This window comes from Gymnoscopelus microlampas, assembly GCF_963454915.1.
Source record: "Gymnoscopelus microlampas genome assembly, chromosome: 9".
NCBI lineage: Eukaryota > Metazoa > Chordata > Actinopteri > Myctophiformes > Myctophidae > Gymnoscopelus > Gymnoscopelus microlampas.
This window is the reverse complement of record NC_139946.1, coordinates 53,544,154-53,566,779: the sequence shown is the minus strand read 5'-3', so window position 1 is coordinate 53,566,779 and position 22,626 is coordinate 53,544,154. Positions and strand designations below refer to the sequence as shown.

Here is a 22,626-nt window from a genome sequence, read left to right as displayed (position 1 = left end):
GCACAGATAGACTGTGGGTGGTGCTACAGCACCTGCCCTTTGCCCTCTTGACCAGAAGTGCCCTTTTGAAAAAAAGTTTTTTTTTTCCAGTTTACAGGGGGGTCCTCAGAGTTACTACAGGGGGTCCGCCAAATCTTTATGTGACATGATTTTTCTTTTTACCATAACCACTCGAAACCTAGCATCCCTTTTCTGAGGAGAACTTTAGCCAAAAATAGCCGATCTAGCGCGAGGCGTTGTGGGCTTGTAGATCGGCTATTTTTGGCAAAGAGGTATAGGTGTAGAGGGAAAAAAGAGCAGACCAAGTAAACAAAAAAAAGTATAATATACTTGAGCACCTGCCCCTCAAAATGTCTGTGCACGCCACTGCAGCTGAGAATCCATCACCATCTCTATGACATACACTGTATATGATGACATATAGAGACGGTGATGGATTTGCAGCTGGCTAATGGTTGAGATGTGATGACATACTGTAAGGCTATATATTATACAGTACTATGTCATTGTAGGAGCTGGCTTGCCTTGTGGATTGGCTGGTTGCCACACGTACAGCATTCCCCTGCTGGAGCTGTTGGCTTACCACCCTACCCACCACACACACACACACACACACACACACACACACACACACACACACACACACACACACACACACACACACACACACACACACACACACACACACACACACACACACACACACACACACACACACACACACACACACGGTAGCAACTGAAATGAAGTCCAGTCATGTCAAACGTTAATTTAATGTAGAAGTGTGTTTTCATACTAAGAAGAGAAAGTGTGTAGAAATCACTTGTGATTGGCTAGGATTGGGTTAACCTCGGTTGGAGACAAACCCGGCTTGGATGAGTGTCAAAGGGGTGTGGTACACCATAATTATTCATTCTACCAAACAATATATAATATTTATCACTCAATGTGACAGCTGATTATGTCAGATGTTCAGGTTAAGTGCAGTAGGAATCTAGAGGCATTTTACAAGACCTGGCTGTTATTATAAGCCAAGTTATTATTAGCTACATTATTATAAAGTTATTAGTGTATAGATGTACTCCTAATTGATTGTGTGATTGCTGTGTTTCCGTGTTTTTTTTGTGTGTGCAGAAGTTTGCCATATTAAATGGTCGGCAATTCTATAGCAGCTTTCTCCAAAGCACTTTACAATGTGCATAACATTCACCCACATTCACACACCGACGGCGGAGGAAACCGTGCGCCACTGCCACTGCCACTGCCACTGCCACTGCCACCCCACACAGTAACCTGAACTACTACTATATGAACTATATCAAGGGATATATGAAGAGATCTCTGGAGGGCATTTCTTGGTCTTTGCCCCTGTCTTTCTACTCGGTATAAACAGAGGTGGAAGAATACTTATTTTTTTACTTTACATTGTACAAATACTCTGTTACAATACAAAGGTCTCTATTGAGAATGTTACTCGAGTAAATGTACACAATTATTGGCACCGATTTATATCTAATGTTCCAAAAGAACATCAAAGGTTTTCAAAAATGCTCAAATTCTTTCAAACATAGCAGATCTACAAGCTCACAGCATGTTGCAATGCGAGCTTGAAGAAGAATCAATGTATTGCAGCTCTATGCGTGTATGTTTTCTGTAATAATAATCTAAATATGAAAAGTAACTAGTGACTAAAGCCTTCAAATAATTGTAGAGGAGTAAAAAAGTACAATATTTTCCTCTGAGATGTATAGGCAAATATAGTGAAAACTACACATCAGCTGCATAATTACCGATACCGGTGTCGACAAAACAATGTCAAATATTGACCTATATATCGGCGAAACCGATACATTGAACTCTACCTGTTGCTTGTTAAAGGTGGTAGGTAGGTTACCTGTGACGGTGCTGAGTGACGTGTCCTCCCCCTGGGGACAGCAGGGACGAACACCAGGTGGATGTGAGACTGTGAGACCAGACGCCACACACCAGAGCCCTGCTGTTCTCTGGTCCAACAATATACACCTGTTACAAACAGAAACACATACAATGTTGGAATGTTCTGTTGATTTCGTCGACTAAAACTATGACGAAAAACGTTGGTCGAAAATGTTGTTGTTTTTCACTGAAAAAAACTAAATAAAAAAATAAAAAAGCTATGATGACTAAAACTAAGACTAAATATATTGACAATTTCGTCAACAAATAAAAACTAGACTAAAATGTCAGAGAGAGACTAGTGGAGAAGAGATCCAGTAGAACTAAAAGGCAACTCATTTTATGTTTGGTTGCACTCGGGTGTTGTGCTCTGAAAATAGAAGATCTACAAGCTCACAACGCGTCGCAGCGCGACGCGTTGTGAGCTTGTAGATCTGCTATTTTCAGCATGCAACCGAGTGTAAAATCAGTCATTACGACGCCATCAAGGCACTGTCAAAATACATTTTAGTCGACTAAATCAACTGTAGATTTAGTCGACTACAATCTTCTGATCTTTAGTCGACTAAAACTAGACTAAAACTACAACATTTCAGATGACTAAAATATGACTAAAACTAAATGGAGTTTGATTCAAAAGACTATGACTAAAACTAAATTTGCTGTCAAAATCAACACTACTACAGTATCTTATCCCATTTAGACCTGGAACGCCTGAATGCCTCTGTGTCATTTTAGTTGTTGGGGTCTTATGTCTTATTCACGTTCAGTCAACTCAGCGTTTAAACGTTTTGTCTTTTCCCCCTCATATTCAAGTATCCTAAGAATTAGGCAGTGAGAATTAAACATTTATCTTTAACCACTTAAACCCAACATACTTAGTAAAATGGACCTGAGTTGCAACTGTACTTGGTATGATGTTTTTTTCACTCTACACCAAATCTCTTTGCAATCTCTTTGTGAGCTTGTAGATCGGCTATTTTTGGCGAATGTTACCCCCAACATAAAGTGGCTATATTATTATTATGGTATTCTATGTCTGGCTTCATGCGTCTGTTAATAATAATAACGCATTTTATTTAATTATAACGTACTTTACATTCTTACGAATCTCATGCTACAGGGTTAAAAGCATGGCATAAAAACAACATAGACAACCAAACAATTTCAAGGGACCCAACTAGGCTCATGTTAGCACCTGTCTTGACCACTTCTGTCTCTGTTGATAGCCTTAAAAGATGCAGGATTCTTTTTCAATGCAACAGCTGTAAAGAGTTTAGAATCCTCCCCTGCTGCGGGCCTGTGAAAACAAAAAGAAACACATTGAATAATTACAGCAAAGGTTCATTGGGTGTCATTTAAGAAATGTGAGCAGAATTCATTTGTGTGCAAATTGAAAGCAAAAGCAGACTTTCACATTTTTTGGCGTCACTTGCATGCGTGCAACAAACCACCAAATAACTATTGTTCAACCTTGGTACTATAGTTGTGGTGTGAATTTGATCCAGTGGAAAATGCACACAGCCCACCCATCTGTCCTCTTATAACACTTGCATTTATTTGGGTGGGTGGGCCGGGGTGAACGGCCGGCCCTTTACGAATGTGTATCCAGGATCTTTGTGGGTGTTCGACTTCTACCTATTCATGCAATTATGTAAATGTATGTAAATATACGTATGGTACCATACGTATATTTACATACATTTACATAATTGCAAATTAATCAGCTGTGGACACACATCTGAGTGACATGCTTTGCACATGATATAATTGAAGCTAGGTGCCTTCAAATGTTTGCACAGCAGTACTGTAGCCCTACTGTACTGTATAGCTTAGTTCATGTCTTTTTTATGAGTTCTATATTTACTAACTCCTCCTCGCAGTCACCTTGAGAAGTACAGTAAAGCTTCCTATATGTATGGTGACAGACAACCCTTTCAGAGGTACTGCTTCCAAGAGGAGGACGCCTGATTGAAGCTAAGCTGCCATGCAGTGAATAATGCATAAGAAGTTAAGAACAGTATATCGATGCTTAATCTACAAACGCAGGCGTCAGGAGATGGAAGCTTAACTCTGTGTATTTTGAGGCCTATAGGACACTAGACAGCATTATGCATCTACTGCGTTTCGTAGTAGATAATTAGCTTAATGTGCAACATGGTTCTCTCACTCAACAGTAAACAAACCAACATACAGCCTACATGCATACATGTATATTCCTAGAGTGTTTGTTCTGTAACAAGGGTCTCCCTGTCTCTCAGGGGTCTCCCTGAGCGATTTGGTTTCACAATGAGCTTGTAGATCTGCTATTTTCACTACTTTACCCCTCTAAATAACAGATTTTTCTTTTTTTTATGGAATTCTTTTGAAAAAAAAGTTTGAATTTGTTTTTGACTTTTTAAATAATGATGATTAAAAACAAAATGTAGGAAACAAAAAATAAAGGGGTATTCACTCGCAACCCGCGACCCACAAATGGGTCCCGACCCACTGTTTGGTTTAAACTGTGGTTCGGGCCCCGTCATCAGCCTGTCTGTTTGGCCCCAACTAAATGAGGATTATGTTAACGAAGCGCCAGTGGACACACTTCTGAGTGACATGATAGCATTGTGTTTAATTTCAAGGGCTCTGAGAAGGACTCTGAGAGTGTACAAATGGAACCAAATGGACCCGTAAGGGTCCATTTGGTTCCATTTGTACACTCTCAGAGTTACAGACCCGTAAGGGTCCATACACTCTCAGAGTTACAGACCCGTAAGGGTCCATACACTCTCAGAGTTACAGACCTGTAAGGGTCCATTTGGTTCCATTTGTATACTCTCAGAGTTACAGACCCGTAAGGGTCCATTGGGAACACCCTCAAGTAACTTTGAGAACCACTACAATAATATGTACGCAATACTGTGCGTGTGATTGAATTTGCATTTATCAACATTTTTGAATGAAGGCCAAAATTACATAGATTAATTTTTTAAATATCGAAATCATTAAAGGGAACCGTTAAGGAATCAGACCCTTAAGAGGGAATCGTTACAATCCAAAACAATTCTGTAACCCTAATTGTAACAACTAGGTGCCTCGGGTCCGGTTGCATGCAGTCAGGTGTCCAGCCCCGCCTATATCTAACCCCGCCCCCATTCTGCGCGCTGGTGCCCAGCGGTTATCAGGTGAGCTGAGAAAGCAACTTTTTTTTGTCTGACGTTATTTCTGTTGCTTCCAAAGATGGACCCGTTCGTAGAGCTCATCAATGGAGTCCTCATGGAGGAGGGCTACCTCGACGGGGCGCCGAGAATCAACAATCCAAGACCAAGAACCAAGTCTAAGGTAAACACTTGTCAATGAAGCAATGATCGCGGTTTCTTCGTGCCCCCGAGGGACCGTTAAAAGTGTACCTTATCTCATGTTTAATCTCCTTGCCATTGAACGTGAGTGACAACCCGCTGACAACCCGACTGACTGGGTTGCTTGTGAAAACAGCGGGGGAGAGCTTCAAAGTAAAAACAACTTTTGAAATGCTTTGAAAACCACGTGTGGCCCCCGTGTGACGCTCATATAAAATAAGCGCCGTGGGGGGTATTTTCACGTGTGATTTTTGAGGGACCTAAATTGGAATAAAAAAAACTTTGATTTATACTTAAAATCTTTTTTTATGAACTAAATATCCAATCTGTATGGTAGAGTAACAGTATAATAATACAATATAACTTATACCATTTGACAATACAACCACCCCCATGGTGGTTGTATTGTCTCCCTGCTCTTCTATTCAGACATTTAGATGGTGTCAAAGGTCATGTCTCACCAAGACACAGGATGTGACACACATTTTGACCTGGTAGAAGAGGAAAGTTACATAAAGTAGTGCAGCTTTAATGTTTATTTATCTTTAAAGGACAACTTTAGTTTTTTACAACCAAGGTTTATATTTTAGATTGTAATTAAAGTAAATAAAATATGAGTGTAAAGTTTTTTAAATGTACTGCTTTCTATAGTTTCAGCAATTTTCGCGATCTTTTTTTACAGTGGGCGGGGGCATTCTGTCCGGTGGCTAAATATGTCTTTTTTTACACAATAACCCGGTGTTTTCTTTATTATTATTTACAGTAGCTCTTCTATCCCCCAATAACTCACATCTGGCCATCAAAGACCACAGACCTTTTTTATTGTGTAAAAAAGGCATATTTAGCCACCGGACAGAATGCCCCCGCCCACTGTAAAAAATATCGCAAAAATTGCCAAAACTGTAGAAAGCAGTAAATGAAAAAAAAATAACACTCATCTTTTATTTACTTTAATTACAAGCTAAAATATAACCCTTGGTTGTAAAAAACTAAAGTTGTCCTTTAAACATAATAATAATAATTAGGGGTACTCTCATGGGGCCCCCTGCCTGTTGGGGGGGCCGGGCGGTCGCCTAAGTCGGTGTCTGGGTCTGGGTGACTTGTGTGTCAGCAGTGGAGCAGAAATTGGCTTTGGCTCATCATTCATCTGGTTTCCAGGCTACTGGAAAACCGACAAAGGCTACTCTTACCCTGGGCCTACAATAGGAGGCCCTCTGTAAAAGCTCATGTCAGAGCTCAGAGTTTTTCTTTCTCTTTTTTTAGCCTGTTGTCCCAGACAGTTGCAGCTTTGCTACCCGTGGTGCTCAGTGTCTTTATGACGTTTTGGTACAGTGACGTTAGCTGGGTGTGTGTGTGAACGTGATTTTATACCTGTGTGTCGCAGTGTCTGTGTTTTTGCTATAGTGGAATATTGTTTTTTACATGAAAGTGGTTACACTTAACTGACCTGTGCTCTCCCCTGCCTAGTTCACATTTTGGCAAAATATGCAGGATACAGTAATGAACAAAGTACACAGCGCGTGTGTGTGAGTGTGAGTGTGAGTGTGAGTGTGTGTGTGTGTGTGTGTGTGTGTGTGTGTGTGTGTGTGTGTGTGTGTGTGTGTGTGTGTGTGTGTGTGTGTGTGTGTGTGCGTGTGTGTGCGTGTGTGTGGGTGCACAGGGGCCCGTCCCAACCCCCACAGCCAGAACCCCTGCTCCACCACCACTGCGGTTAGAGCATTGGTTCTCAAACTTTTTCATGTCAAGGACCCCCACATTGACACTTGGCCCACAGTCCCCCATCTGAAAATATATGCCAAGAACCCCATAAGAGATTTTGTTTTACAGTTCTAGCAGTGATTTTGAACCCTTTTAATTTCAAGGACCCCCGTTTGACATGCATTAGGGCTATGGACCCCCATTTAATGGCATTTCTATCTCTGGGACCCTAATTTATATTGTAAAATCAATGTTAATCTAACTCTGAGAGTGTACAAATGGAACCAAATGGACCCGTTAGGGTCCATTTGGTTACATTTGTACACTCTCTGAGTTACAGACCCATAAGGGTCCATTTGGTTCCGATTATCATTTAGCTGGGGACCCCCTGGACCTCCTTGAAGGACCCCTGGGGGTCCCCGGACCCCACTTTGAGACCCTCTGCAGTCAGAGGGTGCAGCAGCAGCACTTTGCCCCCGGCACAAACCAAGGCCAATTCTCTGACCTGACCTTGAAAAGAGAGAGAGAGAGAGAGAGCCAGTCAGTGTGTATTTTGGCAGGTGCTGCTGTGGGACAGAAAAGCGTGGCGTTGTCCCCCTGATAAGACGTGTCTCTGTCGGCCGTACGCCACGTCAGACTGAGAGAAAGAGAGAGAGAGAGAGAGAGCACACTGTTAGTATAACCCTTTTAGACCGGGAACGCATCTGTGTCATTTTTTTCTTTTTCTTTGGGCTATTCAAAAATAGCAGATCTACAAGCTCGTAGCGCGGCACCGAGTGCCGCGCTACGAGCTTGTAGATCTGCTATTTTTTGAAAGAAATGTAAAAATGTGTGCAAATCTTGGAATATATATGTTTTTTTTTAACTCAAATCTTTGCTTCTGGCGGGATTCTACAAATGTCTTCTAAATCCTAACAGTTTTTTTTATTTTTTTATTATGTTGCTATAATATCAGTGGTTCTCAAACTTTTTTCATGTCAAGGACCACCCAAAATGTTGTTCCAGGGGACCCCCCCCCCCCCCAGAATCAAAGATTTGAGTTAAAAATGTTCGCTTTAAAAAACTATATATGTTCAAAGATTTGCACAAATATTCAGTGTTTACCCACTATACGTCCAAAAATCATGAAAAAAAAAGTTCCGCATAGGTGCCGCGCTATGAGCTTGTAGATCTGCTATTTTTGAATAGCCAAAGTATAAAATAATGGTCAAAAAAAAGCTTTGGTTACAACAGATGCGTTCGCCGGTCTTAAAGGGTTAACACACTCATTCATTCAGTCACTTTTCTCTTGTCTTCTTCCCAACCGAAGGTGAAGCCTCCTCCAGCCTCTCAGCGACCACAGCCTCCTCCTCCTTCCGTGGACGACATCATGTCCGGCCTCAACGCCTCCATAGGGTACTTCCTGGCCGCGGTGACCGTGGGCATCGTGACCAGAGCGCTGCAGAGGAAGTGGCCTCGCCTGGCCCTCCTGGCCGAGCTGTCGGGCTCCTTCGTGCTGGCGGCGTGCTGGCTGGAGGTGCAGACCATCGTGGAGGTGGGCCAGTGGGCCGGGGGCCTGGGGCCCGACGTCACGCTGACCATCCTGTTTGTGGTGCTGCTGAGCCACGGCGTGGTCTGCGGCGGCGGAGCGGGGAACCCCGCCATGGCCCTGCTGAGGTTAGTGGTTCTCAAAGCGATGTTCGGGGACCCCTAGGGGTCCTTGAGGGAGTTCCAGCGGGTCCCCAGCTAAAATGATTGATAGTATAGGAACCAAGACCCTTATGGCAGTGGTTCTCAAACTTTTTAGTGTCAAGGACCCCCCAAATTGATATGTATTTGGCTGTGGAGCGGACCCCCATCTGAAAAGGTTTTGTGCCAGGGACCGCCAGAAGAGAATTTCTATGTCGAAAGTTTCGATATTTCTATATCAATAATAGCAGATCTACAAGCTTGCAGTGCGGCACGAAGTGACGCGCTGTGAGCTTGTAGATCTGCTATTTTTGAATAGCCAACATATAAATGGATTAAGTGGTTCAAATGATTGTGATGCTATATTAACTACCTTTGCTGGGGACCATCTGGAACCCCCCAAGGACCCCTAGGGGTCCCCAGACTCCACTTTGAGAACCAATGCGTTACGGGGACTGTAACTCTGACACAGTGTGTAAATGTAACCAAATGGATTTGGTTACATGTGTACACTGTCGGAGTTCCATTAGCACTGAGGATTTTACAGTGTAGATGTTTGGTTCCAGATATTTACATAAGTATCAACTGGAATTGAAAAGTTGCATTATTATTATATGGTAGTTATACTGTTGTAGTGCTGTACCACATGTAGGCTACTACATCTGTTATGTTTTTAAACCTGCACCTTATGTCTAACCTCATGTACATACGCTACTTTTTAATGCTATAGTAATAGCCCAGTGTTTCTCAAACTTTTTCATGTCAAGGACCCCCAAAATTAAATATATTTGGCAGCGGACCCCCATCACAAATATTTGGTTCCAGGGACCCCCAGAAGCAAAGATTTGAGTAACAAAAAAATAGATATATTCAAAGGTTTCGTTTTGCACAAATGTTCACGATTTTTCAAAAATAGCAGATATACAAGCTCATAGCGCGGCACTCGGTGCCGCGCTATGAGCTTGTATATCTGCTATTTTTGAATAGCCAAAGTATAAAAGTCTTGTGATGCTATATTAACACATTTTGCTGGGGACCCCCTGCGGGTCCCTTGACCCCACTTTGAGAACCAATGCTATAGCCTATGTATAAATGTACATATTATCAATTATTCTTTTGACCCGTTTCTTTCCTATGTTTTCTCCCTCTCTCTGCCCCGCCCCCTTCCCCCTGAACACTATAAATAGAATAGCACTTGTTTACACTGTAAACCTGTGAGTCTGTGATGTGACAATAAAGTTGATTGTGATTTTCAGGTTCCTGTCTCTGGATGAGAACTCCACCCTGCTCATCACTGTGCTGGCCCTGGCTGCTCAGTTCATAGGTATACTGCAACTATATCCATTATTTACTTAGCCATCATTATATCCATTACGTGTTCCGATTAATCGAATATTCAAAAAGCATGTTTTTCTATATCAAAAAATGGACACAGAGAGTCTCCTTTGTCTCTCCTACCGGTCCGCTGGTTATAAATTATTGGCTTAGGAATGCGCCAAAATAAAAAAATAAATCCATGAATTCAAGTCTCCATGGACAGACTAATCGATAGAAAAAGTCATTTTGGGGGTGAATTATCCCTTTAAGCCCTATTTTATACTTCAGTGTCGCACAAAATCGCGTAAATAAATAAACACGATTGGCTATTTTCTAAAGATTTAGAATTTAGATGGGACATCTACGAGTACTTTTGCTTTTGGTACTTTAAGTTAAGTACATTTTGATGCTGTTACTTTTGTACTTTTGAATACCAGCCTTTTTCATGTAACAGAGTATTTCTACATTGCTGTATCGATACGTTTACTGAAGTAAAACATGTGAACGTACTTCTTCTTCCATCCCTGCCTGTAGGGGCCCATGTGGGGGTGCTGGCGGCGGGGTATTACTGGGCTCTGGAGCTGACCGACATGCACATGATCAAGAACCTGATGTCCAGCTCATGCAGCACGTCTCTGCTGGTCTCCCCACTGCAGGGCTTCTTCACAGAGGCTGTGTGCGCTCTGGTCTTCTACCTGATCCACCTGAGTCTGAGGCGCAGGTATGTGACATAATAATAATATTAAATACATTTTATTTGTAATGGACTTTTCATTCACAAGGAATCTCAGAGTGCCACATGGTAAAACATCATTAATCATATAAAGTTTAAAAAGCAGGGTTTAAAAACAGATATGACTAAACAACAATTCAACAGGAAAATGCCCTCTGAATCACAAACGTTTTCAGGCCTATTTTAAAAGAGTCCAGTGTCTGTGGTGCTCTCAGGTCAATAGGAAGGCTGTTCCACAGGCGCGGCGCTGCCGAGCAGAAGGCCCGGTCACCCATAGTACGTAGATTTGTACCAGGGACATCGAGGAGGAATCTTCTGGTAGATCTGAGGGTGGAATTCTGTGGGGGCCTACTTAATTCCTGTAGGTAGGGAGGGGGCATGTCCATTTATGCAGTTGTGGGTGATCAGCAGGACCTTGTAGTCGATCCTGGCTGAGACGGGGAGCCAGTGCAGTGAAAATAGGACCGGTGTTATGTGGTCATGCTTACGCACTCTCATTAGGATCCTGGCAGCGCTGTTTTGGATGTATTGCAGCTTTTGAATACTTTTGCCAGGAATCCCAATGAAGAGTGCGTTGCAGTAGTCCAGTCTAGAGGAGATAAAGGCATGGACACGTTTCTCTGCATCTGACAGGCCTACAGTACTTGCTAATACAGGGGTGATGCAGCTTTGATGATGCAGAGGGCCACTATATTTCCACACTCACTCCAGAGGGACACATTGCATATACTGTCGGGCAGACACCTCTTCTCTCCACATTTTTCTTTTTTTTTTTTCAAAAATAGCAGATCTACAAGCTCAAAACGCGCCGCAGTGCGACACGTTTTGAGCTTGTAGATCTGCTATTTTTGAACTGGAATCCTGAATTTCTTTTTGCTATTTTTGAATTGGAATCCTGAAAAGTAACAATTTTATTTCAAATGCATTTAATTATACTTATGTTAACTTTATGAACTTAAATACAAATACATTGGGCATAAAAAAGACAATAGAATTGTAATACTAGTCATTAAGCTACTAATATATACTGAAGTAATTAAAGCGGGTCATGTTTGCATGTTTGGAATTGTAACAGCTGAAATCTATATCAATATTCTGCATATATCTTTTTATTTGACCTGTTTGTTTGTTCTTCCTCTTTTGCTCTTACTCTGTCTCTATCCTGTCCCTTCTCACAAATATTTCAATGGAGAGCACAGGACAAAAAAATCCCTGTGATGTGAGAATAAAGTTGATTCTCGTTGTGGTTCTACAGGTCTGCTCTGGTCCAGGTGCCTGTGTCTGCTGTCCTGCTCACCTTCATGTCCCATGCTGGTGAGTCTCTCCTAAACCAGCTGCTCACAAAAAATACTCTTACCACATTAACCCCAGCATCCCTCCTTATTTTTGGCATGCCAGTATAGGTTAAAAAAAAACTAAAAGTCCCCCCCCAAAAAAGGCTTTCTAAAGATGTTTGATGAAAATGGCGGAAACAGCCTGTCTAGATGGTTTGAGTCTTAAACGCAAAATTTGCCGTTAAAATAACTTTAAAAAATAAGTTGCTGCTGCGATACAATGTTGAATTGAAGCCATGCTTTGTTGTACAATTAAGTAGCCATATATAATGGCTTAAGTGGTTAAGAAAATACACACCAATGAACTAATAATACATTATCTCAATTTCAGACAGACAACCCTTGGATTGAATGAAATATATGGAGCATAAATATTTAAGCATATTTGGCGTCAGGGCTCATTTCATTCATTCCCTATAAGCATGAATTATAATACATGATTTGCCAATTAGATTTCTCAGGGAATGGAATGAAATAGACCCCCATAAGGGAATCATAGAAACAGAGCCCACAGGAGAATGAGCTGTGAGCAGGGAGGGAGGTTTAAATAATGTGGCTTCGCATCATATGAGTTATTTTACTTCTTCCATTGTTTAAACGGAAGTCAAATAACTTCCGTCTAAACGAAAAAAGCAATGTTCAATGCTGCCACTAGTAGGCTACTGTATACAGTCGAGTTTGTTTTCTAGTGACTATTGTTTTCTAGACTATCTTTCATAGAAACATCTTGTAATGTAGCACTGTATAACATAGAACTGTCCCTGTCCTGTTGTTGTCTTACAGCCAGTGGATACACATCAGCGTACATAAACCCTGCCCTGGCCTACGCCCTGACCTTCCACTGTCCCGGCTTCACCCTGGGCCAGTACGCAGCGGTCTACTGGCTGGGCCCTCTCACTGGTACATTACATTACATTACATTACAGGGTTCACCCTGGGCCAGTACGCAGCGGTCTACTGGCTGGGCCCTCTCACTGGTACAATACATTACATTACATTACATTACATTACAGGGTTCACCCTAGGCCAGTACGCGGCGGTCTACTGGCTGGGCCCTCTCACTGGTACATTACATTACATTACAGGGTTCACCCTGGGCCAGTACGCAGCGGTCTACTGGCTGGGCCCTCTCACTGGTACAATACATTACATTACATTACAGGGTTCACCCTAGGCCAGTACGCAGCAGTCTACTGGCTGGGCCCTCTCACTGGTAAAGAGCATCAGCAGAGCGGTCACCATCATGACATTTTACTTCATTGTCATAAAAGTGGGGATTCATAATTTCATTCAGTTTTTGGTATTAACCCATTTAGACCGGGAACACATCTATCTGGGTGTCATTTTTAGATTTCTTTGGCTATTCAAAAAGCAGATATACAAGCTCATGCTGCTATTTTTGAAAATTCGTGAAAATCTTGTAATATATATCTTTTAAAGCAAACATTTGTAAAATATTTAGTTCCAGGGACCGCCAGAAGCAAAGATTTGAGTTACTAATGTCTGCTAAAAAAAATAAGAAAAATCTAATATTTGCACTAATTTTCATGATTTTTCAAAAAATAGCAGATCTACAAGCTCATAATATGTCACAGTAGACCGTCTATTTTCAAATTGCCAAAGCAAAACAGGGTGGTCAAATGATGTAATAATTATTTTAATTAAAACACACAAATGTACACATTATAATGCAGTGGTTCTCAAGATGGATTTTGAAGGTGTAGGAGCAGAATGAGTTAATATAGCATTACAATCATTTTAACCACTTTGACCCCATTTTATACTTCGTGACAGGCTGAGCTTGTGGACCAACTATTTTTGAACAATTGTTAAAAATGTTAAGAAATCTAAAAAAATACACTTTTGGGGGAAAATAAATAGTAATTTGATTCTTGATGTACAGTACTTCTGTTCTTGGGTTATATCCCCACCTCAAAATCTTATCTTCTGAGGTGGGAGTCTGCAGGCAAATACACATCAATTTGTGGCGTCCCTGACATGAAAAGGTTTGAGAACTACCATTATAACAAACATATCCTTGTGACCTGAAGCAACTGTTAACCCATTTAGACCAGGATCTTTCCCTAATCTGTGTCATTTTTAGATTTCTTTGGCTATCAAAAAAATAGCAGATCTACAAGCTCGTAGCGCAGCACCGAGTGCCACGCTACGAGCTTGTAGATCTGCTATTCTTTTTGAAAAATCGTGAAGATTTGTGCAAATCTTTGAATATATACATACATATATTTGTAACTCAAATCTTTGCTTCTGGGGGGGTTCTACAAATGTCTTCTAAAACGGTTTTCTGAAAAACATATTTTCCTTGGACCCAGAAGCAAAAATTTGAGTTACAAATGTTCCCTTTAAATTAAAAAAAAAATGGTTACACAGATGCGTTCCTGGTTTGAACGCGTTAAGTGATAATACGTAGAATTCCCACTGGTAACGAGAGCCGTTTCTTTCTTTCTTTCCAGGAATGAGCGTGGCACTATTCTTGTATATGGGTCATATTCCAAGGCTCTTTATGAAGAACCTGCTTTATTCTCAGAAGACACGTTTCAGGGTGCCAAAAGCAGACCAGGGAGAGAAGAAGAAAAAATGAAACCTTTTGTCTGACGCCAGATTTTCATTCATGTTGTTTTTATTTCACCCACTTCTTAGGTAATAGACGTTTACACTAAATAAACTAAAGAAAAATGTATAAATTGAACAGAATTCACCGTTTTCTATTTTGGTACATTGTGTAGTCTAAGTTGCATAATTTTAACTATTTTACTGCCATGGGCGCGTTTTCGAGTCAATTAGTACTTGGTCCACAGTGCCATTGAAACGACGCGTTTGAAAAATGATAATAATAATAATAATAAATATATATATATTTTTTGCAAAGATTTGCTGATCCATTCACTTCCCTGTTAAAATATAAGGGAATGTATTTTTGGCAAAACATGCTATTTTCACCTTGCCGCAACTATGGAACGGATTACCGTGATCGGATAATATTTTTTTCGCAAGTTCTGCGAGACCCCTGTGTGTGTAAAGAGGGGATCACCGTGCAGACAGCGTTCACGGAAAATATTCCATGATTTTTCAACGGCCTTGCGGCGGCTGAGCCCTGGAGGAGCGACACTGCGTTGAACGCCTCTGCAGCCAAGCCCGAGGCCTTGTACAGGGTGTTCAGCGTTGCGGTGTGTTCCCTCTTGGCGCGGTCAGCGAAGACGGGTCTGTTCTCCAAGCCTAGCTTTACGGAACACTAGTTTTAGCTGGCACTGGGGTGACACTGTTACAATTTTACTCTGGCAGTTAAAGAGTTAAGTGACAATTTAAGGACTTTTCAGACCTTTTTAATACAAAAAAAAGACCATTAATGCATCAAAAGTAATCAAATTAAAACTGGTCCAACATTGGCCAAATTGTCAAATAATATAAGAAAGAAAGAAAAAAAAATCAAAAACAAGCTCACAGTGGCTGTACAGCCAGAGCCTTCTACCATCACACCTAAAGCCGTCCTGGGAACTTCTGCTGAGCAGAGCCTTCTGCCCCATCACGCTGCCTGAAGCGCTCGTCTACCGACCGACGACCGCCTGATGCTTATTCATTTGGTTGAACTCGTTATACATGATGCAGAGTTCCATCACCACCTGTGTTCTTCTTCTTGGCCTGTGCTTTACCAGAGCCTGGATCTGTGGGGGGACAGACCATTAGGACCATATTAGGGCTGCAACGGCTAATTGAACTAATTATAGGTAAGAAAAATAATCGATAATAATCGAATGTAATAAAATAATCAAGAAGAAGAAGAATCAACTTTACTGTCGCATCACTGGTTTACAGGTGTAAGCAATTAAAGTAATGCCTACTTTGGGCATGTCATTATAGGCAAAAATAAATAAAAAAGGCAAGGCATCTACAAGGCAAGCTCGATACGCGTAGTGAGCTTGTAGATCGGCTATTTTGTATGTGTTGTCCTAGGAAGTATAAAACAACACCCAAGTGGTTAATAGATTCATTGATAAACATTTTTAAAAACACACTGCTCCGTTATTTGATTAAAAGGAAAAAGTAATCCATTGAATAACGGCCAAGAGGATACTGGATAGTTTCATTCCTACATGGCATCAGCATACCCCTCCCCCCATTTCACACATTACTGCTGAAACAACCCTGTGACCTTAAGCATCATGTTGTAGTCCTGCCACAACAAACAGTTGAGAACATCACTGCTCTGACAACTTTAAGAGATGTTCATAACTCACACAATTCAACAGCTGGCCCCTGCCTAGTAACCCATTCATTCTGTGTCATCTTAGATTTGAGCTATATCCATTATTTTATACTTTTATACATTTTTAACAAATCTTTGCTTCTGGGGGGTCCCTGGAACAACACATTTTGATGGAGCTCGGCGGCCAAAAACATATCATTTTGGGGGTACTTGACAAGAAAAAGTTTGAGCACCACTGATATAGAAACAATAGTTTCTCAGAAAAAATAAGACATTTGAGGACTTGAGACATTTGACAGTTACAAATGTTAGCTTAAAAAAAAAATATATATATATATACCGTAAATTTCGGACTATAAGCCGCGACTTTTTTCCCATTTTTCGACCCTGCGGCTTATATAACGGTGCGGCTTATCTATGGATTTTTATAGCTAACGGCCACTAGGGGACCTCCTAAATCTAGGGATTTTACACCCGCGGCGTATAGTCCAGTGCAGCTTATATATGTACAAATTATTCAATTTAGCTGCTGCGGCTTATATTCAGGTGCGGCTTATAGTGCGAAAATTACGGTATATATATAATTATTTATTTATTTTCAAAGATTTTCACACATGTTCAAGATTTTTCAAAAATAGCAGATCTACAAGCTCGATCTACGAGCTTGTAGATCTGCTATTTTTGAATAGCCAAAGCCATGAAATAATGGCTTGAGTGGTTATGCGTTCCCGGTTTTAATTCCTCACCTGTCTGTGTGTGTGTGGGGGTCTCCTGCTGAGCCTCAGGGCGGTCCACCCACAGCACATGTTCAGGGTCGTTCAGCAGCTTCTTGCAGTGACCACAGCTCTGACACCTCAGTACAGTGAACCCTGTCTTTCCTCTTCTCCCTTGTGGGACAATGAGCAAAAAACACATTAGTCATCTAAAAAAAAGGCAATAACAAAAAAAAACATTACCACTTGGGACCATAGTATCCATATTCTTGCCATTAGCCAAAAATATCCAATCTACGAGATTGTAGATCGGATATTTTTGTCAAGGAGATTAGGTGTCTAGAGAAAAGTGCAGAGCAAGTTCAGGTCCAGTTGACTAAGTCTAGAGCAGGAGTGATGCAACTTTGATGATGCAGAGGGCCACTATGTTTCCACACTCACTCCAGAGGGACACATTACATATACTGTTGGGCAGAAACCTCTTATCTCCATATTTTAACTTTACTTCGCCATTCTATGTCACACAAAAGTAGCAAAAATAGCCGATCTACAAGCTCAAAACGTTTTGAGCTTGTAGATCGGCTATTTTAGCTATTTTTGAATTGGAATCCTGATAATGTTTTTTGCCATTTTTGAATTGGAATCCTGAAAAGTAACATTTTTGTTTCATTTCAAATGCATTTAGCTATACTTAAGTTTTATGAACTTAAATACAAATACATTGGACATTAAAAATATAATATCATTTTGATACTAGTCATTAAGCTACTAATATAGACTGAAGTAATTAAAGCGGGTCATGTTTGGAATTGTAGCGGCTGAAATCGATAATATTATCTGTATTCCGAATATTAACCTGCAGGCCGCATTAAGTGAAGGTCCGCCAGTTGCCCATGTATGGTCTAGAGGGATAAAGTGGATAAAATGTGAGTGTCTTGTTTATCTACTGGACAAAAACAGGTCTAAGGAATTAGGCGTTATGTTTATGACTTACTTCTCTGTCTTGTTGTGGCCGTTACACCCGGCACGAGCAGCGAGCAGCACTTCTTACATAAGGTTCTCTTCACTGAAGGGTCTCTGATGAGAAACACAATGAACAGACAGAGAAAGATAAGGGTTTATAACTCATTAAGACCTGAGGTTGATTCTACACATGTCTTCTAAATCACTTTTCTGAAAAACGTATGTTTCTATATCAGTGGTTCTCAAACTTTGTCATGTCAAGGACCCTCAAAATTATGTATTTTTCTGCAGAGCTTTAACTCTTGAGAGCGTAAAATGAATTTTACACTCTCAAGAGTTAAATTATTGTGAAACTACAAGAAGTCTACACACAATCAGAGAATGTAGAAGAATTGTTATTTTGATCAACGTTTGCCTGTTATCTGTCCTAATGGTATCAACATCAATACAGCATGGAATTGTGGACAAAATCTTATATCTTATATATATATATATAGTTTTTGGGTTTGAGAGTCTAAATCTCATCAAACGGTGGTCCTTGGCTCAAATGCACAATAAATAATGGACCTTGATGTAGAAAAAGGTTGAAAACCAAACCACTGCATTTGAGTACTTTTTCCACGGCTGCCAATCGATCAAATAACCAATGAAGCATCTTACTGTCTGAGCACTAGGCGTCTGGCGATGGTCTTCTGTGTGAAGCAGTAGAACCGGGCCAGCTCCACGTTGTCAGGGTTCTGGGCCAGAACGCAGTGTGCAGCCTGCAGAGGAACACACCATTGATTGATTGATGTACTTTATTTAGTAAGACATGAGAACAACAGTACATGGAAGTACACATTCACAATACAAGGTCTACTAAACTGGAAGACTCATTAAGCACGTAGCTTGTTTAAGATGAGATCCCCACACACACAAATCATGATGACATATAAGAGACAGACAGATATACACACTACTATACAGAATGTCATACAATCAGTTTACTAACAGGTTACTGGTATGAAGAGTGAAAAATATGTAGAAGGGAAAGAGAGAGAAATGGTTCAGGGAGGGGGGACATGGGCCATTTTCGAATTGCAGCCTCCTGAAGGTTAACATACATTTCACATACATTCAGTGGTGGAAAGTAACTAAGTACATTTACTCAAGTACTGTACTTAAGTACAATGTTGAGGTAATTGTTTTACTTTACTGGAGTATTTCCCAATTTTCAGTAGTTTTACTTCTATTCCACTACATCTCAGAGGCAAATGTTTTACTTTTACTCCAATACAATAATTTGAAAACGAGTTACTATTTACTTTGTAGATTTGAATTATTATTACAAAACATATATTAACCACTTCAGACCTATATATATACATTTCTCCCATTTGAAAATAGCAGATCTACAAGCTCACAACGCGTCACGTCGTTGTGAGCTTGTAGCTCACAACGTGTGGCTCCCATGAAAACCATCAGGGTCAAAACCCGCTCGGTTCCATGGATGAATTCGGATATCCTTACTACCATGAAAGTCAGAGACAAAAAGTGTTCTGACTATCATAAAAGTAGGATCAAACTTGCCAAAAGCTTCAATAAAGGTCTCGAATCCCACGTAGCGAAACTCAAAAAAGAGAAAAACATGCTAAGAAACAAGGTTAATGGCATGCTGTTGTTAGCAGAAAAAAGCTACCTCGATGGCAAAATTGAGGAAAATCAAAACAAACCACGTGAGCTCTGGAAGCTATTCAACAACCTACTAGGCTGCAGCAAGAAATTGAAAACCAGGTTTACAAACATAAACCTCAAGGTGAATGACACTCTCATTTCATCCAAACGGGAAGTGAGTAAAATCCTCAACATATTCTTCACGACCGTGGCCTCAGAGTTAGTTGAAAAACTACCCCCTCACTCTGGGAGTCATGGTGGAGAGTATGTTGATTCATTTTACGATAAACAGGGTGTACGCAAAGACGATTTTAAACTCTCCCCTGTGTCAACAGATGAGGTGTTTAAAAAATTGAGTGCACTCCAACAACACAGAGCCACAGGTCCCGACAACATCCCCGCTAAATTTCTAAAAGACTCAGCCGCCTCCATTGCCCCAATCATTACCCACATAATAAACCTCTCCATCATACAGGGACGGGTCCCTAACGACTTCAAAAAAGCAAGAGTGACCCCTCTGTACAAAAAAGGAAACCAATTAGACCCTGGCAACTACCGCCCTATTTCTATTCTTAGCTCCATCTCGAAAGTCATGGAAAAAATAGTCTATGAACAGGTTGATAAGTACCTTGCCGAAAAAAATCTAATTTACGAATTCCAATCTGGTTTCAGAACAAACCACTCCACTGACACATGCCTTCTCTATTTGAACGACTCTATCAAACAAGATGTCGACAAGGGCAAATATTGCGGCATGGTCATGCTGGACCTCCAGAAGGCTTTTGACACCGTTAATCACCCAATTATGATCAATAAGCTCAAAGCAATAGGCTTTGACGACACGTCGGTGAACTGGATGAGATCCTACCTGGAAGGGAGGGAGCAAGTGGTGGAAGTAAACGGCACCCAGTCCCCTCCCCTCCCAGTGACTTGTGGTGTTCCTCAAGGAAGCATACTAGGACCACTACTGTTCCTGATATATGTGAATGATATGTCTTCAGCTTGCGACTGCAAACTGTTCCTGTTCGCAGATGACTCGGCTCTGCTGGTCTCGGACAGGGACAGGCTGCAGGTTGAGAAAACCCTCAGCACTGAACTCAACAAGATCTGCATCTGGCTCTCCGACAACAAACTCTCATTACACCTGGGTAAAACTGAATCCATCCTCTTTGGGTCCAACCCTAACCTTAGAAAGGCTGAGAGTTTCACGATCAAAGTGGGTGAAAATGTTATCACAAGAAAGGAGGAAATTACCTACTTGGGTTCCATCTTGGAGGCAAACCTCTCAGGTGACAAAAACGCTGAAAAGACGATCAAAAAGGTCCACAAAATAACACGGAGGATGTGGAGACTTGATCGTAAAGTCAGTAAAAATACTCTGAAGATTCTTGTAGGGGCCCTCATACAAGGTCATTATGATTATGCATGCACTTCATGGTATCACAACACCTCCAAGGCCCTAAAAACAAGGCTCCAAACATCCCAAAACAAACTTGTAAGGCTACTTCTTGGCCTCAATTACAAAACCCATCTAACCCCTGATCATTTTGCTAGGCTTGGATGGCTTAGGGTTGAGGACAGAGTACAGCAACTTGCTATGGGCCTGGTCTTCAAGATACACCACAACATTGGGATCCCCCTGTATTTGTCAAAATACTTCCAAAATGTTAATCAAGTCCATGATCATAACACCAGAGGCAGCTCCACAAACCATGTTCAACCCAGATTTGGCACAACAAAGGGAATGAACTCTTTCTCATGCTATTCATCTAAAATGTGGAATGCCCTACCAAAAGGAGTAAAGGAGTGCAAAACCCTACTCACTTTCAAAAATGCCCTAAAGATACACCTTCAGGAGGCTGCAATTCAAAAATGGCCCCTGTCCAAGTCCTAACCTACCCCATGTCCTAACCTAACCCCCCCCCCCCCTCTCTTTCTTTTTTGTACATATTTTTCACCCTTCATACTTCATACCAGTAACCTGTAAACTGATTGTATGACATTCTGTATAGTAGTGTGTATATCTGTCTGTCTCTTATATGTCAACATGATTTGTGTGCATGGGGATCTCATCTTAAACAAGCTACGTGCTTAACTGAGCTATCCAGTTTAGTAGACCTTGTATTGCGAATTTGTACTTCCATGTACTGTTATGTACTGTCATGTACTGTTCTCATGTCTTACTAAATAAAGTACATCAATCAATCAATCAATCAATCAATGTAGAGTATTTCTATATTGTAGTATTGATACTTTAACTTAAGTAAAAAATAAGAGTACTTTTCCCACCACTGATTAACACACATTTAAATAGTTGCCGCAGAGCAGCCATAGGGCTTGTAGATCTGTTCTTACCTGATAGAGATAGTTTAGTCTCTGATAAGCTTCTTTATCTTTCATGTTCGTCGCCATCTTTCTTTCTGAGTAGTAAACAGAACTGAGCGGAAACCGGAGGTGAACTTATTCATTTCCGCTTCCGGTAGAGTAGATCCTCTCGCTGGGGAGGAGCGGCTGTGCTGTCGATACGTCGCCACGGCAACCGACCGCTGAAACCTTTTGATATATATTTTTTTACTAATATATCTATGAAATAAAGTATTTAAATTGTTATGTGTTTAATTTAGTATTTGGTCATAATAACGTTAATACATAACAACCTCCTCTTCACAGATTTCAGTCTATAATTACATTTTCTTTATCAAAATGATCATAGTTATGTATTTATTTTCATTTTTTAAAAGGTTTTTTATTGCCTGTCGTGTTTCTTGTATGTTTATTCCTTGTACTCTGTCTATGGACCTGGGTTGCTATAAAGATTGAATTGAATTGAATTGATATCTGTTGTTGAGGCAGTGTTGTGGCATCACCCAGAGAAATAAAAAGCATATCCACTAGTTAAAAACATCAAATTAACTGAACAATAAATGTACTGTACAATATGATTCCATTCATATACCCATGATGTAGCCTAGTGATTCTCTTTTTTATTTTATTCCAAGGATCTCCAGTTTGGTACGCATTAGAGTCTAAAATAATGATTCTGTAG

The 22,626-nt window shown here is 40.8% G+C and overlaps 2 protein-coding genes across 2 annotated transcripts; one reads left to right on the top strand and one right to left on the bottom strand.

Annotated features, from left to right (window-relative positions):
* The first annotated feature begins 5,190 nt into the window (after positions 1-5,190).
* aqp12 (aquaporin 12) lies at positions 5,191-14,669 on the top strand. The gene is made up of 7 exons (XM_084066857.1): positions 5,191-5,259; positions 8,284-8,630; positions 9,899-9,966; positions 10,494-10,680; positions 11,948-12,006; positions 12,810-12,926; positions 14,501-14,669. Exons 1-7 carry the CDS (start codon positions 5,194-5,196, stop codon positions 14,626-14,628), a joined length of 972 nt encoding a protein of 323 aa, XP_083922983.1. The 5' UTR covers positions 5,191-5,193; the 3' UTR covers positions 14,629-14,669.
* A 79-nt stretch (positions 14,670-14,748) lies between these two features.
* On the bottom strand, positions 14,749-22,001 carry rpp21 (ribonuclease P subunit p21). The gene is made up of 5 exons (XM_084066858.1): positions 21,936-22,001; positions 18,588-18,688; positions 17,959-18,041; positions 16,998-17,138; positions 14,749-15,709 (listed from the first exon to the last, which is right to left on the bottom strand). Exons 1-5 carry the CDS (start codon positions 21,990-21,992, stop codon positions 15,639-15,641), a joined length of 453 nt encoding a protein of 150 aa, XP_083922984.1. The 5' UTR covers positions 21,993-22,001; the 3' UTR covers positions 14,749-15,638.
* Positions 22,002-22,626: the final 625 nt, after the last annotated feature.

Coding starts and splice junctions, on each gene's coding strand:
- aqp12 (XM_084066857.1), top strand. CDS start 5,194: ATGGAGGAGGGCTACCTCGACGGGGCGCCGAGAATCAACAATCCAAGA. Junction 9,967..10,493: donor CCTGGCTGCTCAGTTCATAG/GTATACTGCAAC, acceptor CCCTGCCTGTAG/GGGCCCATGTGGGGGTGCTG. Junction 10,681..11,947: donor CACCTGAGTCTGAGGCGCAG/GTATGTGACATA, acceptor GTGGTTCTACAG/GTCTGCTCTGGTCCAGGTGC.
- rpp21 (XM_084066858.1), bottom strand. CDS start 21,992: ATGGCGACGAACATGAAAGATAAAGAAGCTTATCAGAGACTAAACTAT. Junction 18,689..21,935: donor GACTAAACTATCTCTATCAG/GTAAGAACAGAT, acceptor GTTCCTCTGCAG/GCTGCACACTGCGTTCTGGC. Junction 18,042..18,587: donor AGACGCCTAGTGCTCAGACA/GTAAGATGCTTC, acceptor GTTTCTCATCAG/AGACCCTTCAGTGAAGAGAA.